At 42.6% G+C, this 21,542-nt stretch overlaps 1 protein-coding gene across 3 annotated transcripts in view; it reads left to right on the plus strand.

Moving 5' to 3' along the window:
- The window catches only part of LEKR1 (leucine, glutamate and lysine rich 1), a 152,719-nt gene that overhangs the window by 56,514 nt on the left and 74,663 nt on the right, over positions 1 to 21,542 (plus strand). For 2 of the 3 annotated variants that reach the window (XM_066600235.1, XM_066600243.1), the window contains 2 exons: positions 4,678 to 4,853; positions 13,664 to 13,849. In XM_066600235.1, coding sequence (XP_066456332.1) covers positions 4,678 to 4,853; positions 13,664 to 13,849 — 362 coding nt within the window. The remainder of the gene's footprint in view (positions 1 to 4,677; positions 4,854 to 13,663; positions 13,850 to 21,542) is intronic. The other variant, XM_066600251.1, reaches the window with a different exon arrangement.

Genomic DNA, 21,542 nt, shown 5'->3' on the forward strand with positions numbered 1-21,542 from the left:
TCACTGTCCCTGGCTCACCACTACTGGCCCTGGACTATGTAAAATTATTGCAGACTGTTTCCCTCTGGACAGGATGACAGCGGTGATGTGACGGGCAACGCAGAGCCAGGAAAGAATTTTGCGCAAGCCTGCTGTAACACTTAGCTGGCTGCGTATTAATTAGGACTACTACCCCCAGCAGAGACGCAGTACACTCAGGACGGTCACAGGCAGCCCAAATACAATGTTTTTTCCCAAATTTTTGGGGAAAAGCCCACTGCCTATATACACAGTATATCTCTTTCACTGTCCCTGGCTCACCACTACTGGCCCTGGGCTATGTAAAATTACTGCAGACTGTTTCCCTCTGGACAGGATGACAGCGGTGATGTGACGGGCAACGCAGAGCCAGGAAAGAATTTTGTGCAAGCCTGCTGTAACACTTAGCTGGCTGCGTATTAATTAGGACTACTACCCCCAGCGGAGACGCAGTACACTCAGGACGGTCACAGGCAGCCCAAATAGAATGTTTTTCCCCAAATTTTTTTGGAAAAGCCCACTGCCTATATACACAGTATATCTCTTTCACTGTCCCTGGCTCACCACTACTGGCCCTGGACTATGTAAAATGACTGCAGACTGTTTCCCTCTGGACAGGATGACAGCGGTGATGTGTAACGCACAGCAGAGCCAGGAAAGAATTTTGCGCAAGCCTGCTGTAACACTTAGCTGGCTGCGTATTAATTAGGACTACTACCCCCAGCAGAGACGCAGTACACTCAGGACGGTCACAGGCAGCCCAAATAGAATGTTTTTTCCCAAATTTTTTTGGAAAAGCCCACTGCCTGTATACACAGTATATGTCTTTCACTGTCCCTGCCTCACCACTACTGGCCCTGGACTATGTAAAATTACTGCAGACTGAGGACGCAATGCTCTGCACGACTGCTATACAAAAAAAAAAAAGTGCAACACTGCAAAAAGCAGCCTCAATAGTACTGCACACGGTCAGATGTGGCCCTAAGAAGGACCGTTGGGGTTCTTGAAGCCTAAAATAACTCCTAACACTCTCCCTATAGCAACTCCAGCAAGACAGCACTTTCCCTGATCTCTGTCAGAACGCATCTGCGGCGAGCCGCGGGAGGGGCCGATTTATATACTCGGGTGACACCTGATCTCGCCAGCCACTCACTGCAGGGGGGTGGTATAGGGCTTGAACGTCGCAGGGGGAAGTTGTAATGCCTTCCCTGTCTTTCTATTGGCCAGAAAAGCGCGCTAACGTCTCAGAGATGAAAGTGAAAGTAACTCGAACATCGCGTGGTGTTCGCCTCTAGTAACGAGCATCTCGAACACGCTAATACTCGAACGAGTATCAAGCTCGGACGAGTACGTTTGCTCATCTCTAATCAGTATGTATGCATAAATACAGTTTGTACAAACAGATACATTTAAAGAGAGTAATTCAAAAGGTAACATAATTTTATGATGTATGTCTTCACAATATATTCTTCCTAGAACTTTCTTCTAACTTTGGAATTAGATATTAATTTGCTAATGGGTGTTGTTAAGCCATTTCACTGCATCCAATGTAATTAGTATCTTGCACTCACTTGGCATGTTTACTGTATATAGTACTGAAATAGTAAAATAAAAAGGTAATTAACTTTTCTCTTTTCAGTTCCTCATGAGGGAGGGCTGACTACATACTCACTCCATTGTAGTGTGGGCCTTGTTTGTTGACTCAAGGCAACCACTATACCAACTTCCTTATTTTCTTTACCTAATCACAATCTTCCTTCACATTCTCTAATGTGTCAAATATGTGAACGTACATGCACAGATACGTTATTTAATAGACTTAATAGACTTCTTTACATTCATAGCAAAAATGTACGTAATTGAATATTTGCATTAACACATGTACAGAGTGAAATTCTGGATAATGTCGAAAAAAATTATCATTTAATAATGAAAAATGTGTCAATTTATTGACATACCAGTTATTGATACAAGTACAAATTGCCTGTCTTATGTCATTAACGGTCATCTATAGCTAGTAGTGATAAAGAATTGAACTACTTCTTAAGACCCCCAAACACCTTCAACAACTGCTAGGCAAGTAATCGATCCTCCAACAGATGTTTCTCCTGGCTTCTCTGTAAACTTGAACGTTCAGCTTGGCCAAGAGTTCATGCATTTAGGGAGTTAAGCCACAGCTAGACAGCTCTGGAGGAAGCTTGTCTTCCAGGGAACAAAAGAATCGGGCATTAAAATTCAATGGCCCTGATTCTTTTTTTGGAGGAAAGTTGAGTCACCCCATTCATATTAGGGAAACATCCAGCCCACTGTTATCTGCAGGTTCAGACAACTAAACTGTAATTTGCGTTTAGAGTGTATGTTTACCAGAATATGGCCATAATATCCCCTATCTACAAAGAAATAATAATCTTTATTTGTATAGCGCCAACTTATTCCACAGTGCTTTCAAGCATAGGAGAAACACAGACAATACAACACTAACATGGTATACAATCAGTTTGAAATAAACGGTGTGGGGTGATACAGGAGATACAGGGGGGGTGAGGCATGGGAGAACACAGGCAGCACGGGAATTACATGTTGAAATCAGGTATTAGAGAGTATACGGGTGGGACGGTATGGAGGTGAAGGCGTAGAGGTCAAACGCGATAAGCATGGTGGAAGGTGTGGGGAGCCAAAGGGAGGGGCAGGGGGACTAGATCAGAAGATTTGATATGCCTCACTGAAGAGGTGAGTTTTTAAGGCGCATCTGAAATTTTGTGCCTCAGGAATTGTCCAGATGCCTTGGGGTAGAGCATTCCAGAGGATGGGTGCTGCTCTGGTGAAGTCCTGTAGGCGAGCATGTAAGGTTCGTACTAGAGGGGTGTTTAGTCTGAGTGTGCTAGCGGATCGGAGTGTGCGGGCTGGGTGGTGTACGGAGAGAAGGGAGGCGATGTACGGTGGCAGAGGAATGGTTCAGAGACCTCATGGGAAGAGGTGTATAGTTGGGTGTAGTCAGTGTAGAGATAGTATTAGAGGCCGAATTTGAGGATGGTTTGTCCAATTGCGGCTCTGTAGATAGAAGGGGACCAAGGACCGAGGTCTTTGGTACCCCAACAGTGAGAGGAAGTGTAGAGGAGATAGAGACAGCGAAGGAGATGCTGAAAGAGCGGTCAGATAGGTAGGATGTGAAATAGGAGAGAGCAGTGTCCTTTAGGCTGATAGAGCGGAGCATAGTGAGAAGGAGGTCATGGTCGACAGTGTCAAATGCAGCAGAGATATCAAGGATGATTAGTAGGGAGTAGTCGCTACTCGACTTTGCCGTCATCAGGTCATTTGATACTTTTGTGAGGGCGGTTTTGGTCGAGTGTAAAAAGCGGAAACCAGACTGGAGGGGGTTGAGGAGAGTTGTCAGAGAGAAAGCGTGAGGGGCGGGAGTAGACCATGTGTTCTAATAATTTGGAGATGAAGAGGAGGTTTGAGAAAGGTCAGTAGTTGACAGCAACGGTTTGGTCAAGGGTTGTTTTTTTAAGCAGAGGGGATATGATGGAGTGTTTAAATGAGGAGGGGAAGGTGCCAGAGGTTAGGAAGAGGTTGCAGATGGTGGTGAGGTGAGCAATGAGAGCTGGGGAAAGGGACTGGAGGAGAGGAGAGAGGGTCACTAGCGCAGGTGGTGGGGCGGGCAGCGGAAAGCAGCCTGGAAACTTCTTCCTGTGTCGTTGGTTCTAACACAGAAAGTGAGTGGGTGGTGGATGCAGTGCTGAGGAGACTGGGATCGGGGCTAGCCGTGCAGTTTTCGGAGATTTCTTTTTGGATGTTGCCTAATTTTTAATTTTTTTTTTCTTTGAAATAGGCGGCTAGTTTTCCAGCACTGAGATCTGTTACGGGGGCCTGTTCTTTGGGGCTGAGGAAGGAGTGGAAGGTGTCGAAGAGTCGGTTGGGGTTGTGGGATAGTGAGGAGACAAGGGAGGTGAAATAAACTTGTTTGGCATGGCGAAGGGCTAGGTTATATGTTTTAAGCATGAATTTGAAGTGGAGGAAGTCTGCGGGCAGCTTTGATTTTTTTCCACAGCTGCTTGGCGCACCTGGAGCACCACCTAGGTGTAAAAGTGTTTTACAAATTATAGACAATGGGGGTAATATATTAATACTGTGACACCATATGAACAATGTGATGCAGTGATGTGCAAGATCAGCAAGAAGAGGGTTGGAACTCTTTCATAAAAGAATCATACTCAGCACAACTCTGAAGCATCTGTCCACTTTTCCCAGTACCTTCATATATGTTGGGAAAAGTGGTGCAGGGGTCTCAATTTGGGCCGGATGCCATTTGAAAGTACAGTGTATTTTGTATGACATTTGTTTAGTAGTGTTAATCCTCTGAGCATTACTACTTTAATTTTTTTAACCCTTAGACTGCTTCTAGATTTTACAGTTGGCTTCCTGTGAACCATAACTCATAATTTAGTCTGTGAAGCAAGGAAAATATGATTGTGAAGTTCAGTGTTTGAAAGGAGTCAATGCCTTGGAATAATATCCAAGTTGCTTTTGTAACTCGTGTGTACGTGATGAAACCCCACAAGCTCATCATTTGAACGTGTCTGTTTGCAGACTTTATGTGAAACTTGGACTGCACTGACACAAATGAATGTACAAAACCACATATTGTCTTATTCACAGGGAGAAAACTGCCAAGCAAGAGTCACTTTTAGGGAGAAGCCTATCATTGTTGAGACTTCTTCGAGTAGAACAAAGCACAATTAAAAATAATGTCCAAGCCATTATGGTACAGTGGAATATTCTCAGAAGAAACATTCCTAGCCAAGTTGAAGAAGCATCAAGACGTCATTCAGCAGGTTGGTCTGTCTTACTATAAATACAATGTAACCATCAGTCATGTAACATTAGACTTTTCGAACAACTTTTTTTGGACGCTTCTGTACCTCTTTTACTGGAAATTACTAAGAAGAGAGGAATAGCCAAGTTATTAAATAAAAGGTGAATTATGAAATTGTCTTTTATCTACACACATTGGGCCTCATGTAGTCCTAGTAGAAAAAAAGTTATATTTTATTTGGTAGTCAATCAGATTTCTGCTTTCATTATCTGAAAAATGAAATATGAACTGCTGATTGATTGCCAAGTCCAATTTTTCCGTAAGACATTTATGATACCTGTAGCACAATGAAGGCACCCCACTCCTTGTAATATTGGCCAACTACCAGGGATTTCATGCTTCCGTTTGGCTTTTGAGAATGGTTTGTACTAAGATACAGTCCAAAGAGTTGCGATGTCTGCTTTCTTGCCAGGCTCCGCGTGGTCTGCCCTGTCTCAGATTCCTTCTGGCAGGGTTAAAAAAGACTCCTCTCTGGCCTCCCGCACTCCTCTCCTGCTAACTCCATGACTAGGCTGCCTCCATGTCTGAGCTCCTCTTCTCCAGACCTGCCCTGGATGGCACTAGACTAGCCTAGCTAGGCTAGTCAAAGCTAGATGCTATCTCTTTACTCAAACACACTGCCATCCAGTGCAGGTCTGGAGAAGAGGAGCTCAGGCATGGAGGAAGCCTAGTCGTGGAGTTAGCAGGAGAGGAGTGCAGGAGGCCAGAGAGGAGTCTTTTTCAACCCTGCCAGAAGGAATCTGAGACAGGGCAGACCACGCAGAGCCTGGCAAGAAAGCAAACATCGCAACTCTTTGGACTGTACCTCAGTGGACTGAAGTGTACTTACTTCTGATGCTGGAGTCTACACTTCAAGGAGGGGGTTTCTGAACATCATGCCCCCCTCCTGTCCAGTAAGTGCCTTTCCTTGTTATAATTTCTACCATTTGGATAAGTATCTCTCTCATACCACATTATCACGAAGCACAGAGACATTTTTCTAATAGAACATTATTAGTTTGCAGTGACGTTGCTCAAGTAGTGCTGCACGCTGTTCTAAGCGAGAACCCTGCATACTGTTCGCTTGGTTCATCATCATTAAGATATCTGCGTTCAGACTTTAATGTATTAAGCATGGCCAGCTTTACATATATGTCCCCTATATAGTTTCTTACTTTCTCTGGTAACATGAGTCATGTTTCACATACGCTCATATTTCATATGCTTGTAAAGCATTTCTAATTGGAAACATGTCTTGTGCAGATATGCTTTACAAAAAGCAGTGGGCAGATGGGAACATTCCACAGATCATTTAGTCACCCCATTTTAGCCAATTATTCACATCTATCACCCCGCTCCTGCTGAGAAAGAGAACTGCTTTCTTTATGGTTCACCTTTTGACCATGCTGTTTCAGGGGCATATCGAGCTATGAAGACTATCACTCAAGCAGTAAATGTGCAATTATGTAAAATGAATGTAAAAAATGTAAAATTCGAAAATTTGTCTGCAAGGAGTTCATTACTAAAATTACTTTTTAACGTTTTGATATTTGCTTACTCTATTTAAGGATTATAATGTATCTTGCATCCTTCTAATTGTAGGAATTAGATTTGACTATAAAGATATGATGAGACTTTTCAGTTTAATCTTAATGTAGTTCATTTTAGGGCACTACATTATTTGATCATGTTGTAGAAACTATTAAAAGGGTATTTTCCCTAGGGGGGATAGGTCCCCCTCATACCCTCAAAATAGCTTTGATGAACTGAGGACGGACTTCACCTCTGAAGGTATCCTATTCTTTTTTGGCACCAAGGTGTTAGCAGCAGACCCAAGTGGTAAGATAGCTCCTCCATGGATTGAACTTTTTGCTTTTCCAGTATATTCCATAGGAGCTTAGTCAAATTAAGATCTTTTGAAGGCCACGTCATCACCTTGAACCTTTTATTACATTAGTCAAACCATTCTTGAACAATTTCTGATGAAAAGGCCACTGCAATTAGATAACACTATTGCCTTGATGGGGTGTACTTGGTGTATAACAATGTTTCAATTAGATGAGATAATACATGTCAAAGTAACATCCACATGAATGCCAAGACCCAAGGTTTCTCCACAGAACATTGCAGAACATCACATTGACTCCGCCTGCTTATCTCCTTCCCATACTAAGTGCTGGTGCCATCTGTTCCCCAGATACGCGATGCAAAAGTGATTCATCAGACCAGGTCAACTTCTTTTGCTACATGGTCCAGTGATGAAAAAGTGATTCATCAGACCAGGTCAACTTCTTTTGCTCCATGGCCAGTGATGCAAAAGTGATTCATCAGACTAGGTCAACTTCTTTCGCTCCATGGTCCAGTTGTTATGCTCATGTGCCTACTGTAGGCACTTTGGGCTGTGGACAGGGATCAGCATGAGCACACTGACTGATCTGCAGCTACACAGCCCAATCTGAAGCAAGTTGTGATGCACGGTGTTTCCTGCCACCTTTCAATCATGGCCAACATTAAACTTTCAGCAGTAGTTTACTTGTACTATCAGACCAGAAGAGCTAGTCTTCTCTCCCTATTCACATCAGTTAGCCTTGGGCCTCTCGTGTCTCTCAGTTGTCCTTCTTTGGACCCAGTCATCCATTGTAATATGGCCCTTTTCTAATCGCTCAGAATATTACGCTTGCCCTTGTACCTGACTCCAACACATCAACTTCAGTAACTGATAATTTATTTGATGCCTAATATATTCTACCCCCAACATCAAAATAATCAGTGTAATTAAATTCAGGTTTCAGTGGTATTATTTTGTAACCTTGCTCCTGTTCTTTAGAGCATATCAAATCAATATGCCATAAATGTTATGAGTCCACCTTGCCCATTTTTTCATCAAAATCTTTTCAATCAAGGTTGCAAGAAATGTGTGTCACATGGCTTTTTTCAGCTTTGTTTTTTACTGGCCGAGATGGCTCATAGATGGAAAAGGCATATATGATCTGCACTTTTACAGTTGTCTGATCAGCTGTTTGTTGGACCTTTTAGAGAGTCCGTTAGTTTAGCGGTTTTAGAACATCTTTAAAGAACTTGACCTACTGACAGGTAAACCAGAACTACAGAAGGTAAAAAGAATATAACGACTCCTCTAGAAGAAGGGTTCTGGACGTGCCTCATGGAGACAGATAGGAGAATCTAGGTAGAAGAAAGGTGCAAAATTATTTAATACCAAAGGCAATCAAATCCATTGTCTGGAAAATATACCGTTCTTCGATGTTAGAACCTTTTTCCTATTTCTTTATTATGTTAAAGGCAATTAAGTCAATCACTCCTGATGGAAGCTATCCAAGTGTTACAGTATGTTCTGAAGGTGAATCACAACTACATTCAGAATAAGCATCTTACCCGCAATCTCTGTGTTCAGTAAAACTAAATCCATAGCCAAGCTGTAGAAAATAATACGTTTTGAATAGTTTGAATCCAGTATTGAAGTAAAGGCAATTTTTTTATTTTATTTTGATAACAAGCCGACATGTTCTCTCATTACAGTACATAAATTCTTCCATTTACTGAAAGGTCAAAATCATTAGCTTGAAAGGTAAAGATTAGGGAATCAGATATAGAATACAGTTAACAGCAATACATTTCCCATACCTCTGAACAAATATGTACCTTTGAAATACAGTACGTTGACTAGTTCAGTCTGCTTTTTTATCTTTTACAAGGTTATCTCCTTTCAACCTTTCTACCTTCCTGTGCCTTTACCAAACAAATGTTTTAAGACTTTTTTTTCTGATAAGGATAACTACTTCCTGTCTTGCCTGCATCCTGTTCCTGCTTCTGACCCAAGCCCTCCATGCTTGTCCATGTCCTGTTTCTGTGTCCTGTACCTGTGCGCATACCTATCTGGATTAAAGCTTAATCTTACGAAGATCTTGACTGCTCCTGTCGTCACTTTGAGGTCTAACGCTTGAGAGGACCCATCTGCTCTTGAGGGACCTTTGGCTCCCCAAAGTAACACTACTGCAGAATTCTTCCATTCCCATGCATATCCCTGAACCCACCCATAGCAGACACCTAACAGGACTACATGAGATGTGAGTTATTTTCCAACCCACACACTTCCATAGATCTTTGGTGAGGCAAAAGCACTGTTAACAAAAAATACTGTAACCAAGTGCCAATTTTAAGACATAAACATGGTGAGGTTTAGTGGCCTTTTCACCCTGCCTTTTAAACATCTAGTGTTCCTCCTTTTCTCTCTTTAGGTGCATTTACACGGGCCAATTATTATTGGGCATGAACGTTCACCTGAATATTTGTTTCCCTGTGTAATCAGACCATCTGAATTAGCAAAAGTTCAGCTGATGAATCAGTGGTCGGTCTTTTGTTGGATGATCTTCCGTTTTCCGCAAGCATGAAATGCTGGCTGGTTGGCTGTGCATTTCCCTATGTTAACAGAAAGATGTACAGCCAACTAATGGCAATTCTATGGGGACTTCATAATGCCAATCATCTGCCAAGTGTGAAAGGCAGTGAATGACCATTGATCAACGTGCTTTGTTGATCGGCACTCGTGATAGTGGGCCAGTTCTTGAATTGTGTAATTGGGCCCTTGCTGTCAACCTTTTCCCACTTTAAAAAGATCTGAAAAGGCAGCACTAATGAAGGAATATTGCTGGTACTAAACTATTGATGACCTATCTTTAGCATAGGCTATCTATGTTTGATCAGTGGAAGTCTGATCGCTGGACCCTGGCCCATCATAAAAACAATGGTGGAATTTATTCATCATCTGGTGTATTGTGTAGTAAGTGTATTAGCATAGTTGAGAGAATGCATTATCAAATTATTTGTAGCTGTAGATTTCATAATGACAAAGGAATTGTGAATTTATGTGAAATGTTCTAAATTTCCTGCCAAGCAATCAATATGGTAACTGAATACAATATATTTGTGTGATGCCGTCAATTATTTCTAGGAGCATTGCTGAAATTATAAGTATAGTGCTGATAATTATCATCACTATACTCATAGTATATAATAACTGTTGGATTAAAGAATGTCTTGGTTTTTTCATAAATCAGGTATTCTAGATTTCTTTGAACTCTGGACTTGTGATTGCACTGTGTATATGGAGGATGGGAGGAGGGGGGGCTAAAATGTTCTTCTGATGATCAAGAGCTCTCTACTTCACCCAATAATATGTTTCACTGTCTCATTGTGACTCTTAAGGTGGCCATTTCTAGCAAAACGATCATCCGTTGGGTGAAATCTAACAACAAATGTTTAGCTAATGACACCCCATTATTGTTTGGAAAGAAGTCGGCCATATTAGAAATTTTTGCCCAATAGTTAGACGAAAAATCTTTCTTTGAAAGAATGTTCCCAGAAAGATCTTTTGTCCCTCATCTGGTGTCACTGAACATGTTTGGCTATTTTGAATTACTATAATGGCCAGTATACAAGATACGTAAAATGTGTATCTCTGTAATTGCAAAACGTTTGTTCAGCACATGATCATTTGTTTGACCATCAACCTACTTCCATGGTTTAGCCACAGCCATGTCTAACAGATATATATACATAGTAACATAGTAACATAGTTTGTAAGGCTGAATGAAGACAATGTCCATCTAGTCCAGCCTGTTTATCCTCCTGTGTTGTTGATCCAGAGGAAGGCAAAAAAAAAAACAAGAGCAGAAGCCAATTAGCCATTTTGGGGAAAAAATTCCTTCCCGACTCCCTAATGGCAATCAGACTGTTCCCTGGATCAACCCCTAATAGTTCCTACCTGGCTATATACCCGGATTAACAAATTACCTAAGATTTATATCTTGTAATATCCTTCCGCTCAAGAAAGACATCAAGTCCCCTTTTAAACTCCACTATGGATTTTGCCATCGCTACATCCTCAGGCAGAGAGTTCCACAGTCTAACTGCTCTTACAGTAAAGAACCCCTTTCTGTGTTGGTGATGAAACCTGCTTTCTTCTAGACGTAGCGGATGTCCTCTCATTACCGTCGCAGTCCTGGGTAAAAACAAATCATCGGAGAGATCCTTGTATTGTCCCCTCATGTACTTATACATGGTTATTTGATCGCCCCTTAGCCGTCTTTTTTCCAGAGTAAATAATTCCAATTTTGATAGCCTCTCTGGGTATTCCAGTCCCGTCATTCCATGTATTAGTTTAGTTGCCCGTCTTTGAACCCCCTCAAGCACTGCAATGTCTTTACTGAGCATCGGTGACCAGAACTGTGCACAGTATTCCATGTGAGGCCTGACTAGTGCCTTATATAGTGGTAGAATAATGTTCTCATCCCTCACCCCTATACCTCTTTTAATGCACCCCAAGACTTTATTAGCTTTTGCAGCAGCTGACTGGCACTGATTGCTCCAGTTAGGTCTACAATCCACTAGTACCCCCAGGTCTTTTTCCATATCACTTTTCCATAGCATTACCCCATTTAGTGTATATTGGTGACATCCGTTTCTCCTGCTCATGTGCATAAGCTTTTGGAGACCAAGTGTTTACGCATGCATACCTATACAGGAAAGAATATTGATGTTATATACATAGACTTCAATACATTGACTCACATACACTGTAGTGGAACGTCTGTCGGCTCAAGGCCAGAGAGGCATTCAGTTACCTTTAAATTAATGAATTAGATGTAGTGGATGCCCACTTATCATTGGTAACACGCCCGGGTATGAAATGATCTCTATCAATCTTTGGTGTCATCTTTCCAAACTAAACCTCAATTTTTAGTAACACACTGAAAAAGCAAAATCCTATATGGGAGAGAGGTATAGGTGTGCCCCACCCAGTTATAGCCTTTTGCCCTTTCTACATGCTGCAGGGAATTTGTGTTTGTACCTTCCCTGATATGTCTGTATCAGTAAGTATGGTGTTTTTCTGTAATTTTTAGGTAGATTTGTTCCTATTTTCTGTGATGTGTTTGTAATGTTAGTGCAGGAATTTGCAAGACAGGACCCTTGACGTGGGTTGGAAGCTTTCATATTTTGGCAAGAATATTGCCTAATACCTTGTGCTTATGATTAAAGTAGGAAGCAACCTGGCTTTACAATGTTAGGGAATCCCGGGGTATCAGTACTTTGTACATTTAGAAGGTGTGGGACAACCCACGTGATCCAATACTATGGCCATCACTAAGAGGCTGTAAGTCTGATTGGTGCACTACACATATCTGTATGTCTTGCCTCCCCCCATAGAAGCCTTATCTATTTGCAAGTTTAATACTTCGCAGCCCCCATGTATGGTAGATGGGGGGCTAGCTGTTCATCATTATTTTGCACCTGTGCCTCTCCCCCACATATAGCATTTTGCCTTTTTCGCGTGCTACTGATAATTGGTATTTGTATCTCTGTATCAGTAAATATGACCTTTCTGTGATTTTTTTTAAGTAGATTTAATCCCATTTTGTGTAATAAACCTCAATTTCTGTAATCTTTTTGTAACACTTCACATACCGAATCTCTTAATTGAAAGGTTGTATCCTCTTAACACACTCTAGCCGTGCTATGGCTTCAGCCTTAGGGCTCAAATTGTACAGTGTCATTAATGATATAATTAGCAATGGAATGCACTATAGAAATAGCTTGATGCTTGATTTAAGTCATGGGAATTTTTTCTGCTTAAGTCACATTCAGCAGTGAATGGGAAAGTCAAACTAGAGTCATGCAACTCTTCACCTTGTTGGAGTGTGACTATTATCTGGCTGTTGTAGAAAGCACTAAGGTCATAAGAGTCGTACATATAGTATCAGTCCTACAAATGCACCTGTTCTAGAACTTCAGAATCATCTAGTCTAGACCTGCATCTTTGGCCCACCTTACCGGCACATAGCAGGAGAACTGAATAAGGACCAGGCAGCAGTGTCATTTTCCCATCCACTTCTCAAAGTGAGAAACGTCAGTGCCTCATTCAGTTGTAACACGTGATTGGGGTGGTGCGACTAGCGTGCAACTATCATACTGTATGTCTCATTCTACTCCTCCAGCCAAGTTCCTGATATAAGAGGCGGCTGTATGGTTGTTTTCATGAATCACTCAGTTATGACTGTAGTAGCAGTATTCCTCTTTCTCAGTTGGCATTATCCCCAGGTTCTCCATTTCATTCCTTATACACTAAATATATTTCTGGCTTTCTATCCCCTTGTTGAAAATGTATTCAAAGTCATTTGCACTTCATGAATGTACAAAATCCGGATTTTGTATTCATGAGATACCATTGACCAGTATCCACACAGTCCTTTAAAAATGCAAAAGGACTTCATTCAAGTATTGCGTAACCAAAGGGCAGCTTTGAATATTTATTTTTCTGATGGCCCATCGCAAGACTGCGGCGTAACCTTTAGATACTCCAGTACACTGTTGCCATGCAATGTTGTTATCCAACTGTCCTTATTCAAAGGGTTATACCGCACCCTGCAGCCATACTGAGAGGTCCTGAATAATCAGAACACTCCCTGTTTGCCAAGGACATTTTACAGAAAATGACATTTTTATGTTCCCTCTAAGCTTCTTATTAGTCGAAGAATACAGCTATCTCACTGTTGTATTTATAGAGTTGACATGTTCACTTACTATTTTTGTGTGGTGTATGAGAATATTGCTAAGTTTCTTTACAAGCTTCTCAGTAATGGTAAAAATATAGGAACTGACATTTTTATCACATTGTTTTCTCTATAACCAGCGATGCCAGTGATGTATTCATTAAAAGGAAAGCAACTCTTCGGCACCCCTCTAATGTTCTTTTTATTGTATGTACCTCCACAGAGATTATTAGTCTTCATGGACGTCTCAAAGAGTTCCAGTTAAAAAGTGTTTCTCTCCAAAATCAAGTGCAAAATCTACAAGCAGTTGCCGAATCTGTCACATTAACATCAAAGCAGCTTGAAAACTCCAGAGAGCAGGAAACCGAATTAAAAAATAAATGTCATGAATTGGAAAAGCAATTGTCAGGTAACATAAATGTAGTTGTCCTACTATCTCTGTTCCTAGATTCTGCTTCTGCTAAAATCTCTAAGTGCGCTGGATATTGCCAGCCTAGTAGACACTGGTGTCATGCTTTCTAAAGACTGTTCCACTTGGAAGGGTTGGGTAATCTAGCCTAGCCGGAGGACAAAGATGCTGAGGTTACACATAGGCCCTCACTAACATTTCACACAAGGCTCAGTGGTGGATCTTGAAGTTGCCAGATGTATGCATTACTTTCCATGCTGTTATTGATGGCCATTTATCCATGTGTCTTTTGTTAGGCATTCATGAAAGATAGTTGTCAGTTGAAAGAAAGTTCCATCGACAGCCATTTCTACCAATTCTGAAACGTATATGCTTGGATTTCCAAGTGTGCATGCTTTTTCAGTAGGGACCAGGGGGATAACAATTCTGTTTGTGGAATCCGTATTGGACCCTTTATCAGGCCAAGCAACACAACCAAGAATATAAGTCAAACAAGAGACACCCAACTGTAGACTACTGGTTCAGCATATTTTCCCAGGGAGCATTGCATGAACTCTAAGACTTCCTTCTCCAACTTAGCAGTCTCCACGAGGAAAAGCTTTATCCTTCTAGACCCACATAAAAAGCCTCTCACCCAGTAAATCACTACTCTGCTCTGCACTGATGAGGGGCAAAACCCCCAAAACAGCAGTCTGCAGATGTGTCTTTTCCTTATAGAGAAGACTCTGGTTTGACTTATACCCTTGGTCATGTTGTAAGTCCTGTTAACAGGCTGGACATTGACTTACTTATAGGGTTGCTATCCAGTAGGTGGCACTAGAGAACCCACTTTCATCTTCCAGGATGAGAGTTTATTTGCATATCCTTTTTTCCAGGGAGCATTGTCTGGCCTATAAAACTACCTACGCCAATGTAATGGTCTCCAGAAGGAGAAACGTCATCCCCCTAGAGACTCACATCAAAGGCTTCTAATCCCATGTCAAACAGAAACTCTTCTTTGCTTTGATGAAAACCCCCAAAACAGCAATCTACAGATGGATGTCTTTTCCTTATGGAGAAGAGTCTGGTTTGGCTTATATCCTTGGTCATGTTGTAAGGCCTAAAAATGAGTTGGACACTGACTTAAAGGATTTATATCCAGTAGGTGGCATTGGAGAGCCCAATTTAACCCACTTTTCTCCTCCAGGATGAGAGCTTATTCACGTATACATTTTTGGTAGGGAGAGACATGTAATCTGCACTTATTTCTCAGTGGTAAAAAGATCAGGCATGTTTTAAAGGGGTTGTCTCGCGAAAGCAAGTGGGGTTAAGCACTTCTGTATGGCCATATTAATGCACTTTGTAATATACATCGTGCATTAAATATGAGCCATACAGAAGTTATTCACTTACCTTCCCTGCGCTGGCGTCCCCGTCTCCATGGCTCCGTCTAACTTCAGCGTCTAATCGCCCTATTAGACGCGCTTGCGCAGAAGGGTCTTCTGCTTTCGGGTCTGTCCGGCAGCAACGGTGTTCTGGCTCCGCCCCCTTGTACGCGTCATAGCGTAGCTCCGCCCCGTCACATGTGCCGATTCCAGCCAATCAGGAGGCTGGAATCGGTACACGTAACGGGGCGGAGCAACCATATATCTAGTCTTTGGTATATTAGTCTGTTGACTGATCCTCCTACAATAGGCAGTTAGTCAACTTTTTTTAATTGTGCATGACAAGCTTTCATTTCCATAATGTCCATTTATTAGTGGCATATTTCCTCCTCCTTCTCCTGCTACAAACTATAAATATAGGATTATATGGGACTTTAATCAGTAGTCTGTCCACATTAGTTTAGAGATCTGGAGATTTCTGACCTAAAAGACTTAGTGCTCAGATGAATGGGGTGCTTTCTCATCCTAGACAACAGTTTCCCAACCTTTTCAGCCTTGGGACACCCCTAGGAAAAAAATGTTCACCTCGGCACCCCTGACAAAACTTTTTTCAGCAATATGCAAGCCTCACGAGTAATAACGCCCTCTTTTCTGCCCCTACAAGTAATCATGCCCACTTTTTCATCTTTCATATAAATAACAATGCCTCCTTAGTGGCCCTCAAAATTAATGATGCCACCTTTTCTGCTCCATAAAAGGGACAATGCACCTTTAACCCCTTGAGTGGCACGCCCGGAAATTTTCCGGGACGAGCTCCACTGCTCATAGTGACATAGCCCGGAAGATTTCCGGGCTATGTATCACTATGGGAGCTGCAGAGCACAATGCCACAAGCTGTGACAGTGTGCTCTGCCTGCACAGTCCCACAGAGAACAAAGCAAGGGCTTTGAAAAACCAGCAGAAGATATTGCCGGCATATCGGCAATGTCCTGCTTTGTTTACAGGTTGCCATAGAGACCATCGGCTTGTCAGAAGCAAGCCCATGGTCTCTGTGGCAGGGAGAGCTGGTTGTTAGCTCTCAGAGGAGAGCTAGGTACCAGCTCTTACAGCAGAGATCAGAGAAAACCTCCGATCTCTGCTGTGTTAACCCTTTACATGCTGCAGTCTATGTGACTGCAGCATGTAAAGGGCTGTCACTGCAGCATGTAAAGGGCTGTCACCATCAGACCCCCGGAATGTGATCAGGGGGTCCTGATGGGTCCCTGTGGAAGTCCCCTAAAGGGACAAAAAAAAAAATAATAATTAAAAAAAAAAAAAAAAAAAAGTAAAAAAAATTATTAAAAAAAATTATAAAAACACTTGTCTCCCTTTACTTTGTAAAAAATCAAAAATACAATCACACATGTGGTATCCATGCATCATAATGACCCAGAGAAGGAAGTTAATACATTATTTAACCCCTTAATGACATGGCCCCTTTTTTTCTTTTTTCCCTATTTCTTTTTTTTCCTCCCCCCTGTTTAAAAAATCACAACTTGTCCCGCAAAAAACAAGCCCTTATATGGCCATGTCAATGGAAAAATGAAAAAGTTATGGCTCTTGAGACACAACTGCAAAATTAGTTGAAATTCAATGATTAGACCATTTTAAAAAACCTGCCCTGGTGGGCACGACAGGGTGGTAGGAAACCCGCCACTCAAGGGGTTAATGGCCCCCATCACAATAATGTTTCCCTTTTTATTGTGGTTAAACTTTTGCACACTCACCACGCTGCTCCAGACTGTATCTCCTTACTTCTAGGGAATGTAGTGACCGAGCACAGACCTTACCGGGTGAGGGAGACAGCGGGGTTTAGATGATGTCTGTCATGGATGGCGCTGCTGCTCCGCTCCATAGATCCGCTGCGGCCAGGCTCAGATACACACCGGTTGCAAATAAACTTAAATGAGAGTTCGTGACGCCAATACCCTTTAACTTAATCGCACTGATGAAGATAATTGAGAACAGTCCAGAAATCAGAAGTTATGGTAAATCAAAGGTATAAAGTTTACTCAACTCTTGAACACAGTCTATTAACAGTTGCTATGACAACAAGCTTAAATGTTGATTATCCAACAGACATCAGAATTAAGCAGATTTCTCTCAGAAACTCTGTACTTAAGTAACGCCGAGGTAACGTTATTTGTGGAGGAATGAAGGGAACTTAAAGGAGTTGTCCCGCGCCGAAACGGTTTTTTTTTTTTTTTAACCCCCCCCCCCCGTTCGGCGCGAGACAACCCCGATGCAGGGGTTAAAAAAACAAACCGCTCAGCGCTTACCTGAATCCCGGCGGTCCGGCGTCTTCATACTTACCTGCTGAAGATGGCCGCCGGGGTCTGCTCCCTCCGTGGACCGCAGCTCTTCTGTGCGGTCCATTGCCGATTCCAGCCTCCTGATTGGCTGGAATCGGCACGTGACGGGGCGGAGCTACATGGAGCCGGCATTCTGCACGAGCGGCTCCATTGAAGAGAGCAGAAGACCCGGACTGCGCAAGCGCGGCTAATTTGGCCATCGGAGGGCGAAAATTAGTCGGCTCCATGGGAACGAGGACGCTAGCAACGGAGCAGGTAAGTAAAAAACTTTTTATAACTTCTGTATGGCTCATAATTAATGCACAATGTACATTACAAAGTGCATTAATATGGCCATACAGAAGTGTATAGACCCACTTGCTGCCGCGGGACAACCCCTTTAAGCTGGCGCGCCCGTGGTTCCTATCCTGCTGCTCTTCAGCGGTAACTCTCCTCATGGTTGACAATGGCCGCTTGACTGTTGCTCCCGGGAATCGTGAGGTCTTGCTCGCACTGGGCATGCTCCTTCCAGTGGAACGGAAATAGACTCTCTGGTCACTGAGGCTCTCCTTCTCTGTCCACCATTCTTAGTCTAGGCTTAGACTAGGCTCAACACTTGGTTGCTGCTCTTACTTTCTTTCTCTTACTCTTTTCTTTCTCTTCCTCATTCTGTCTCCTCTTGACTGCTTCTCTCCTACCCCCTTGCACAGCGATTAATAAACTCCCCTCCAGCTAACCCTGAGGGATTCTTGGGGAAGCCCTCTACCCAATCCCAGGACTGCTTTTGGGGGTGACACAGATGACACATACAGACATATACAAGTTAGTTGGAAGCAACACCAGACATTTAACCTAACAATGACTCTTTACAATACACAAAGCCACCTCTTGTCTTCTCCATTACACAAGACAGGCAGGCACTCACAAATACAATTACACACACCACAGGAGGTAATTAAAGTGATGAGTGGCTCCAAAGTCTGGACCACTACAGTTATGCCAGTATATATTAGACATGTGACTGGCACTGGGCAATATATGGCCTCAAAGTCTGAAGCCAGAAGTTGTCCAGCATTGGTCATATGTATCAGCACAGACATACCCAGAAAGAAGAAGATACAGCCTGCAGTACCCTGGGGAGGTTCTAGACCCCCAAATCACCCCCCCCCCCCCCATGCTCAGTACACACCCCAGAATCCCCCATACTAACTACACACCTCTGAATCCCCTATACCCCGTGGCCCTACAACTACTGCTGGCATTACATGGCCACACTGTGCACACCTTATTATACAGTACATCATTGGCCACCTGACCTTGTGTTGCACAAGGAGATGGTGTAGGCTGATCACCTACTATTCTGCATATTGTGGCGGCACAGAGAGGAAGAATGGTACTCCTAGCTGTTTCCATGAGGTTCAGTAAGGTCTGTAAAAGCTGCTGTGGTAGACATTTCCACTAAGATCCTGCAGTTTGATATGAGATCCAAGTAGCAGACTATAACTGGCCATAGATGGGAAAAATTGTATCTGGTGTGAACAATGCCAAAAACTGGGATGTGTAGGTGGAGCTATTGTGGATTCAGAAATGACATGCTTTCCGTGGTTAGGTAACTATAACTTGCTTATTACTTATCTGTGAGTGTTACAAAAGAGTTCTAAGTTTGGATCCACATAGGTTAATGTAATTGTGCCGAAGATAAGGACGACTCCAAGAAATACTTTCTATGCAGAATTCACAGAAATCATCTCTTTTGTTTATTGTTACCATAATTGAAATCCATGGCAGTCAGGAAATAAGAATTAAATAGTATTTTGTTCCCGAATCAGAAGATACTAAAGATAAGTATTCTATAATTGTTGAACATTCCATAAAAGGGAAGGACCCGGCTCTGTCTGCTTCACATAAAAGCTTCAGGATTACACAGCTATTCAGATGATTTCTTTGCAGTTCAGTCAGTTTTGCGAGGCTCTCATCTTCCCATATGTGCCATGTGGTTTAGTGTTTCAGAATGGCTTACATGTCTCCTGGAAGTGTAAACAGGCTGATGTCATGAGTTCTCTTTCATTTTGTGGTTGAGCAGCTGTGGTTTTTGTACCTCAAGTCACAATTAAAGGGTTATATGTTCTGCTAAAGTCAGTAGAAGAAAGACACACATGCTATATAAATAGTATATACTCTTGACACATTTAAACAGTTGCTACCAATTTTGCATACGCTTTTTCGTTAACCTTCCTCCTAACATAAAATCTGACCTGGAAATATAAATCCAAGAGTTGCTCTTTCTAGTAAGGGCTATGTACACCTTCACATCCAATATTTTATATTGCTGCAATGCATCTAAAATAAAAGCAACTTTGACTGTCATATTTAAAAATATACAATTTTTTTGTCTAGACCCAATTTGTCTCCATGGTGACAGACTACGACAAAGAAACCCAGTGTAGTCTGATCCTACAGTCAGGGCTCAGTCACATGGGCGCATCGGCACCCGTACACCGGCGCTGATGCGCCCATGTGACTGACAGAAGACAGCCGTACCTGAAGACGGCCGTCTCTCTCCAGCGCTGATCATAGAACACATGACCGGAAATGGGGCCGGTCACATGTTCTTCCTCCCAACGCTACAGAGAGACAGCCGTCTTCAGGTACGGCCATCTGCTGGCTGCAGTAACACGGGCGCCGATGCGCCCGTGTGACTGAGCCCTCACACTGTTCCTTCCATCTGTCCCTTATTTCTCAATAACTTACATTTGTTAATGTGTGAAGGCAGCAGAAATGCAGTCCTAAGCTCTCATTCACAACCTGAGGTTGCGAGTTCAATGCCTGCATGGTTCGGGTAGCTGGCTCAAGGTTGACTCAGCCTTCCATCCTTCTGAGGTTAGTAAAATGAGTACCCAGCTTGCTGGGAGGTAATTAATAAATTACCTGAAAGCACTGCAGAATAAGTTGGCACTATACAAATAACAAGATTTATATATATATATATATCACACAGAACTGTATACAGATCACTTATATTGGACCTTGACCCTATTGGGGATGCGCAATCTATATCCTCTTAGCATATTTTTTGACTGTGGGAGATAATCAGAGTACAAGGGGGAAACCTACACAAAAATTAGGAGAATGTACAAACTCCATGCAGATGTTGTCATTGGTTGGATTTGAGCCCAGGGTTCTTGCTCTGCAAGACAGTTGTGCTGACCACTAAGTCATCATGCTGTATGACTACAGGATCAGACTACACTGATGTTTTGTACTCTGATACCATGCAGACACATAGATCACCATAGAAGCTGCAGACACAAAAACATTTTTTTAAATGAAGACCGTCAATAATCTTGAGAAAAACATTGTTTTTGTACCTACAGCTCCTATGTCAGTTACGGGGAACCCTGTGTTGTCTGATTCTGTATTCATACCCTCTGCCATCTACCTCTACCTGATGTATTGGAACAAGTGAAAAATAGATCTGTTAGAAATTCACAAGGCAAAACATCGACAGGTTTAAAACACTTTTAGGGTTTGTTCACACGGGGTGAGAATACTGTGGAATTTCTGGTGCAGAAAATTTTGAAGCATGTTTGTCCGCTGCAAAACCACACCATAGAAAATTTTAGTAGCTACATTGCTCCCCCTCACCACGGAATACATGGTGCTGTCAGCTCACCCCGGCACAGGCAGAAGCTTCTAGTGAGCGCCGAGCCACTGGTCAGGGGATTCAAATTCCGGATCACCGCAGCACTGCATAGCCACATCAGCAGCTTGACCTGGCTTAAGATTGGCTCCCCGAAGCCTTCCCCGCAGACAATAGGCCCCATTGCGATTCCACCAGACAAAGTAGGGCTCCCCAACCGATGACCTAATTTTCCACCCCTCAAATTACATGACCTGCCACCATGCCTGTAGGCAGTCTTGGAGGTGTTGTTAAAAATTTCCACTGCTATATCTGAGAGGTGCTCCCCGATGTAGTCCTATAGTCCTTGGCATTCAAAG

Source organism: Eleutherodactylus coqui, chromosome 1 (assembly GCF_035609145.1).
Source record: "Eleutherodactylus coqui strain aEleCoq1 chromosome 1, aEleCoq1.hap1, whole genome shotgun sequence".
In the NCBI taxonomy this organism is placed as follows: domain Eukaryota; kingdom Metazoa; phylum Chordata; class Amphibia; order Anura; family Eleutherodactylidae; genus Eleutherodactylus; species Eleutherodactylus coqui.